This window comes from Palaemon carinicauda, chromosome 4 (genome assembly GCF_036898095.1).
Source record: "Palaemon carinicauda isolate YSFRI2023 chromosome 4, ASM3689809v2, whole genome shotgun sequence".
NCBI classification, from domain to species: domain Eukaryota; kingdom Metazoa; phylum Arthropoda; class Malacostraca; order Decapoda; family Palaemonidae; genus Palaemon; species Palaemon carinicauda.
The window spans coordinates 171,537,485-171,544,984 of record NC_090728.1 but is presented as its reverse complement, the minus strand read 5'-3'; the positions used below and the strand labels follow the sequence as shown (position 1 = coordinate 171,544,984).

The 7,500-nt window shown below is 36.1% G+C and overlaps 1 protein-coding gene and 1 long non-coding RNA gene across 3 annotated transcripts in view; one reads left to right on the top strand and one right to left on the bottom strand.

Annotated features, from left to right (window-relative positions):
* LOC137640191 (cylicin-2-like) overlaps positions 1 to 6,405 on the top strand; it is an 11,729-nt gene extending 5,324 nt beyond the window's left edge. For both annotated transcript variants that reach the window (XM_068372725.1, XM_068372726.1), the window contains exons 3-9: positions 454 to 495; positions 1,510 to 1,705; positions 1,855 to 2,113; positions 2,271 to 2,516; positions 3,871 to 4,017; positions 5,669 to 5,809; positions 6,006 to 6,405. In XM_068372725.1, the coding sequence (XP_068228826.1) occupies positions 454 to 495; positions 1,510 to 1,705; positions 1,855 to 2,113; positions 2,271 to 2,516; positions 3,871 to 4,017; positions 5,669 to 5,809; positions 6,006 to 6,167 (1,193 nt within the window). In that variant the 3' untranslated portion in view covers positions 6,168 to 6,405. The remainder of the gene's footprint in view (positions 1 to 453; positions 496 to 1,509; positions 1,706 to 1,854; positions 2,114 to 2,270; positions 2,517 to 3,870; positions 4,018 to 5,668; positions 5,810 to 6,005) is intronic.
* LOC137640194 (uncharacterized) overlaps positions 1 to 7,500 on the bottom strand; it is a 33,999-nt gene that overhangs the window by 17,492 nt on the left and 9,007 nt on the right. The window lies entirely within an intron of this gene.

The following is a 7,500-nucleotide window of genomic DNA, read 5'->3' as shown; positions in this document are numbered from 1 at the left end:
ACGTAACTATGTATTATTGTTTATTTTCTGTCTTTTCAGAAAAAAAAATTAATTTCTTAATTGTTTCGCTTCACGATAAAAAAAAAAAAAAATTGGAAGTATAGCAACTTATTAAGAATAAGTCAATCGCTTTTGAGTCAAGTAACATAAAATAGCCATGAATATTTCCTTGTCAGATCTAGTTCTCAATTACAACGGCTGTTTACAGACAGTTTGGATGCTTTCATATCTAGCCATCGAGAAGAGTCAAATATCTGCCTGATTGTTGCATAAGATAAGACTGCTGCTACTTGCTACTGTATTTAGGACCATAAATGATACGTTTGTATGAAAGAAGAGTCAGGCATAAAAGAGCCTTTTTTTTGCGTTTATGTTTCTTTTTGTATGGGAGAGGGTGAGATAAACAGAGAAGGGCACTGTCTAAAAATAACTACTGTATATTCTCTTCTGTAGACGCAGAAGCTGCAGTCGAGAGGGAAAATAAACGCCAAGCACGTAAGTATCATTCTAGGCCTTTTATTTTAAACTTATTTTGAACTGAAATCTTTGGATTCGATCATAAAATTGTTTTTCTTCTCAATGTACGATTAAATACACGATGGCATCGTCTACTTTGTGGTGTCTTTCGTCGTCGTCTTATCATCTTTAACACATTTCTATAAGGATTAATAGTGTACTCTATTCATCCTGTTTCTATATGGGGTCGCCGTTATTAATAAGTAATCTCCATCGATTTCTGTTCTGTGCTTCGTTTTCGTCAATACCTTTCCATAGCAAATCATTCCCTACACAATCCTGCTAACTCTTTCTTGGTCTTCATTTCTTTCTTCTACCAAAAACTTCCATCTCCATAATATGTCTTCCAACATGATGTTCATCTCTTCGTAACAAGTGTTTAAACCATCTAAGGCTTTCCTCCTGCATTTTCTTTGATACTTCAACAACCTTTGTTGACCCTCTTATATGCACATTTTGAATCTTATCCTCTCTTATTAATCCAGATATCTATCTCAGTATTCTCATTTCTACTGCATTCATTTTCTCCTCTGTTATCCTCATACTTGCTGTTTCTGTTCCATACAACATCTCTGGTCTTATAGTTGTCCTATAAACATTTCCATTCAATTTCAGAGGAACATTCTTATCAAAGAGAACCCTAGATGCAGATTTCGTTTTCTCATCCTGTCTGGATCTGATGTTTCACCCCTTGATCCATGCTTCTACTGGCCTCTACTATGGACCAGAAATCTTGAACAACTGTACTGTCACGCATATATTCAGCCTTTGAACTGCTTATTCTCAATCCTCTCCTCGCAAGTGCTGCTCTCCAATTCCCTGTCATTCAAATACTTTAAATCTTAAGTATTCTTGAAATCTACTTCATATTTCTTACCGTTTATGTGAAGGATCTTATTTTTTGTCTCTGCTGTTATTCTGACTAACCATGGTAGATTTACTCCAGGCTTGGCACTGCAAAGATATATTACAAGGCCCATTTTTACATTTTAGGTGCTCGCGGTGAAGACGTTGCGCAGGAAAAGGCTGTCACCATTGACGCTAAAGAGCAAGCTCGTTATAATAATTTCATTGACGCCTTCCTTCGAAGACTCAACTCTTATGCCCGCAGCAAGTTCGATCCTCTTTCCGTTGGATTGGCTAAAAAGGCTAAAAAGGGCAAGACCTCGAAGTCAAAGAATGATAAAAAGTGAGAAAATTAACATGTCATCTCTGAATAATGAAATAGGATGAGTAAATGGTTAAACCCTGAATATCTATCAATGTTTTCTTTAACTTTTCTTTGATCTGTGTTGTAAAAAATAGATCTTTATTTCTAATATTTGTGTTGGCTTGCAGGAAGAAACCCAAAAAGGCCAAAAAGGACGGAAAGAAACCTGGCAAGGGAACCAAGAAGGGAAGGCATCCAAAAGACCTCGATTTAGACGAGGTCGCTCTATCGGTAAGTGAGCCCGAAGTACTGGAGGAGGTAACCCCACTGGAGGAAGAAAGTCACCAGGTTGCCAAGTGGGAAGTTGATGAAATCGAAGTATTTGAGATTGACGAAGAAGAAGAAGAAGAAACTGATCTTGATGAAGAGGATGACGAAGTTGAAGAGGTTAGTAGCCTTAGCAGTCAAAAATATTGTTTTTTAAGCAAAATTAAATTAATCTGAATAAGTTGCCTCTATGAAAATATTTGTATGGATTCAAATAAAGTATTGTTTGATATAAAGATTAAAGACACAATAGGTCTAAATTATATATCCCTTGCAGGAATCTCTTGTCCGAGTCGCCCGCGAAGCTGAAGATGCTGCTTCTGATACCGAAGATGTTTCCCGTCGTGGCAAACCAGCCAAGAGTGGTAGGAAGGGCGCTGCCAAGAAAGGAGGCAAGAAGAAGGGAGGCAAAAAGAAGGGAGGAAAGAAAGGTGGAAAGAAAAGTACAAAGAAAGGAGGAAAGAAAGGAGGAAAGAAGGGTGAAAAGAAGGGTGGAAAGAAAACCAAGAGATCAACAAAGGGGGTAAGGCATTCAATCAGAAGTTATGTTATACATATCTAGGTATCTATACTCAACACAGCAAAAAAATGACTGAGAAAGGAGAGCACTGATGCCACCTCTCTACAGATAAGTTGTCTGCTCTCCAACCACTCCCCCTCACCCTCTGTCTCCACCAATTTATCAACAATTCTCTCTGGTTATCCCTTCTGACACTCACTTGTTTATATATTCATAGGACTGTTTTTGTTAATAACATTATCTCTTTTAGCTTTCATTCATTATTACACCTGTTATTCATGATGATGCCCAAATTGTGCCTTTCTTCTACCCCTGCTCATCATTCACCTCCCTCACCCCCCCCCCCTCACCATTCATGTAACTCTAACCGACCATCCACGTTGTTCACTCTTCCCTTTTATCACAGACTCTGTTTCTCTTCCTTGCATACTTTATCCCTTCCCATCAGCCTAGGCTTTGCCTTCTTCGCCGCTCAATCTCTAAACCTGTTGCTCACTGTCCTTGGGGCTCCCTGCCCAGAGCACACGTACCCCATCCCTGCCTACCCACAGACAGTCAAACCACCCTCACTTGTCGGGAAACCAATTTCTTTAATTCATAACCTATTTTTCTTACCCTTCCTTTAACCAAAGTACACTGTTCTCTGAGTTAACACTTCCTTATCTCTATTAGGTCTTCTCTTCCTATGTCCTAAAAATTAACCCCCTTACATGATTTGTTCTTCTCATTCATTGCGAATATGTAACCTCTGACACATGTACATGGGAGGGACCTATTCATATTCCATGTTTAGAGTAATGGGAAACCTTTACAAAGAAAACTTCCTTCAATTTGCTTCAGTGGTGGTATGGAACAAAACTTTGAATAATTTTGTATACAATTTTGGAAATACACAAATTTATATAGAAAGAGAGAAAAAAAGACAGACAGAGATGAAGGATAAGGAGGTGGAATGGGGTTGAAGGAAAGGCAAGCCGGTGTTCTGTGGAGATGTGGCAACAGTCAAGGAATCCATTTGAGACCGTGTGGCCTCCCGTAACAGCCGTTTTTCGCTGCATAGAATATGGTAACACTAGTATTCTGTAAAGAATATTAATTTCAAATATGCTTAATATAATTCAATAATGGTCAATATTACTCCCACAAAATCCTCACAATCATTTTACAATATGGTGTTGAAGCTCTAAGCAATGTGCAAAAATATTTTAGATGTGGAAGTATGTATCAATTTTATTTCACTCTATATCTTAAAATCAGTTCTCTGAGTTTACTTTAACTATTTTCCATTATGATTGTTGTAGAAAAAAAGAAACTTGGAATTTAAAGGTCAGTCTTACAATACCGTGTCTCATTACAGGGCCAGGCACGCACTTCCCGAGCAACCGTTAAGGGACTTTCTTCCATTCGGAGGTCTGGCGATGTTGTGGTTGTCAACAGGAATGGAAAGAAGGAACTGAGAACAGCGATCACTCTTGGACCAGTTGAACTTTCATTGAACAGAAAAGTAAGTGGACAGGTTTTTCGGTCGTGGGCATATTAAGATTTTGAAAATGGAAAATATCGTCGTAGGAAGTCCTTACCATTCCACCAATATCTTAGATGCTCAACGAAAAGTGGTCTATTATTTTCGTATACCCTAATAATTTTCATTGTTAGCGTATTCCTCTAAATGGAAGAAATAAAATGGGGGATTGTTTGTTCATATACTCCAAACACCAGGTATTAATTTCAAAACAGTATGACTGAACGAACAGTAAGATAAGAAAAGGATTGCTAGCTACTCATATAATGAAGACAGAATTTTTGTCCAATAACTTTTGAAGAATTTATCCAACTACTGTACTTTCAACTGCTGTATTAATTGAGCTCTATTAAAATTTGGTTTTTATCCACTAATTTCGTGACGCGATTAAGCTTAAAGGATCCTTTTATTGACCTAACTACATCATCTTTTGTATAGTAACGATAACATTAGCTATGACCTAAGTTGATACACAGTAAAACTTTAATTTGCTAACTAATCACAAGTATATTGGTTCCTCAGTGATAATGACTTCTGATATAATTTCATGAAGTGGTTATTTAGAAAGACCAACTGACTTATCACTTGACATCTCAAGTAATAACTTAAATTTGATGAACATTTATAAGCCGTCAGTCATAACGAAATAAATCAACAGTCATACAGGCTAATGTATCAACTAGAAGCAAAATTGATAACACCCTTAAAAATAACAAAACTTAACTTACCACCTATTATCTAACTTCACTAACCACAGCATAAAATAGTCACGAGTCAAAAGTTTAAACTAATATACACGCTAATACGTTCACTAAATCTTTTTTTTTTTTATAAACAAAACTAATTTCGAAATGAATTATCAGTAGTTTAAACTGACACGTCGAGTCTCATGGTAAACTGAAACTTTAGTTATTATCTTAAATGATCATCCATTTATGAATGTACTAATAAATCAAAGGAGCTGTACATTAAATATTATTCATTTATCACAAGGAATTGAATAATTGAACGTAAACTAACCAATAAAGAGAGACAAACTGAATAAAGATTCATGAAAATAAGTCGAGGATTCCATTCCATCACAAGCAATAAAACAAACTGTTCAACAATAACGGCCTAAATGGATTTAATAACCAGATAATTAAACAACTGAACTCTATAGGGCATAAATTGACTCACATACCATAGGCTGAAACAGATGCTTCAGCACTAAAAATAAAAGTAAACTTCCATGAAGAAGCATCTTATTAACGTAACTTATCCTTATCCTTAACAACTTAACTCTAACCAATGTATAAAAGCAAAACAGGTTTGGAGACTCAATGATTCTCTTCGTTTCTGTCATGTTTGTATAGTTCCATGATTATAGTAATGTGCTGCAAAAGACAAAAATAATCCCTCTATACTAACAACCACCCTTACCTGAGATGTCCTTACTAGCAAATGGTTACTAGCTACTTTTCTCTCTTTTTCTTGTGAATATGTATATTGATTTATAACCTGTATTTTAAGAAAAGCATTTTATCACCACGTTAATTTTTGCTACTCATTAATAAGTTGTAGCTATTGGTTCATTCATTTAGCAATATCCTGCAAATGTTAACTTATCGCTCTTCACTACCTTTGCCCTCAGTTCGGTAAGGGAATGAGTGCCACCACCAAAGAAGCAAGGGCCATTTCACCAGAACTCACTGGTAAACTGTACATCCAAGTGGCCGAGAGTGGAAAAGTTAAGGTCTCCAAATTCTACGTCGCTCGTCCAGCTATTGTCCAAGTATGTATAGAGCTCACTTTAATCTCTTCATGAGACCCTTATGAATCCATTTATAATTTTCAACGTTACTCACGTCCCACTTGTTACGGGTAGCTTAGGACAAATATATTTTCATTGCATAAATTTCGTATTAAGTGTATGATAGTACTTTAATATATTGGCCTAGTTTCTAAATTCTTCCATTCTTCATAAACAGGTCGATGGAACCCTTCACAAGACAGAGAAGGATGGCAAGAAGGACAACAACTTCATGGAGAACTCCCTCAACAGGATCTCCCCAATCGCTAGCCATAAGCTGATGGTCGCCAGCCGAAAGATTCTATCTACTGGTGAAGCTAAGAGCAATGTAGAGGAGTAAAAAGAGAACGCAGTTGATTCGTTAGAAATGAATGGATTTCTATGACTTAAATTCTAAAAAGTGGAATTGCTGGAAATTCAGTTTTCGTTTTCTCTCAGGGTTTATTTTGGTTCTTGTTTTTTTTCATAGTTGATCTCACATTAAATGTTATTTGTTTCCGGCCTTTAGGCTCTATGTGAGGTTACGCTAAATCAATCCTCAACAATTGTTCTCATAAAAGAAATATAGAAAATAAAAAGTCAGAAAATTACAAAATGTAAGAAAATAAAAGTACCTGACAGATCCTCTTCAGAATGTGCACTTCTGAAGATCTTCTGACAAGTTTATCATGGACCTAAAAGGCAGCCGACCTCAAACGCTTGACCTCTGACCACGAAACTGACCACCGCCGTACTCTCTATCTCAGCAAGCTCTCTTAAATTCATCCCCTGATTAAGAATAAAAAAGGAAGAAGAAAGGGAAGAAGAAAAAGAAAGAATTAAAAAGTGTTGAACGAAAGAAGAAAAATATGAAAGCCTTCGTGAGATTCCTTGTGAATCCTTTTATACCATTTTGGCCTTTATAGGACTTTGGAAGGAATCTCCCGAGCAGAGGTTGACTTGAAGAGGCCACAAAGATGAGGTACAAAGGATTCTGACGCATCGGTCTGCCATCGAAGAAGAAACTTGACGATACAGTGAAATATCGATACATTGTCTCTTGCCCCACATTTGCTCTGTAGCCCACAGCGAGCTGGTACTCGCATCATTATATTTATTTGTTATTAATTTATTGTTATATCATTATTAAAGTAGGCTAAGTATAGCATTGATTTTTTCTAACCCTCAAAATAGAAAAAGAAATAACGTGTGTATTATGTTAACCCCAAAAAATAAGTAAGAAATAAGGCTAAGACTGGGTGATGCCTACACAGGACACAAGTAGTCTGCTGTGATTTTTCCCAGCTATGGATAAAAGAGAGTATTTTGCTTGTACTCAAAACAATGATAAAGTATTGAGAAGAAAATTAGTGTAGCATCATAATAGTATGGAAAGAATAAAATTAGAAGAAATTCTGAATTGATTTCTAATTTACATTGGAAATAAACAAGAAAGGAAACCGAAGTAGTTTGTTATTCTAGGGCTGATTTATTGATTAAATGATTTATTGATTAAATGATTTATTGATTAAATGAGTGACTATTCTGGTCAACGAAAATTGGAGTAGAATGACCACAGAGAAAATGAAAGATTTCCTTCAATCAAGACGAGCATTGATGATTATTTGAAATTCAACAATTGCCAATTTTTACGCCCAATCTCCAATCAATAATGAAGCTAATAATATACAAAT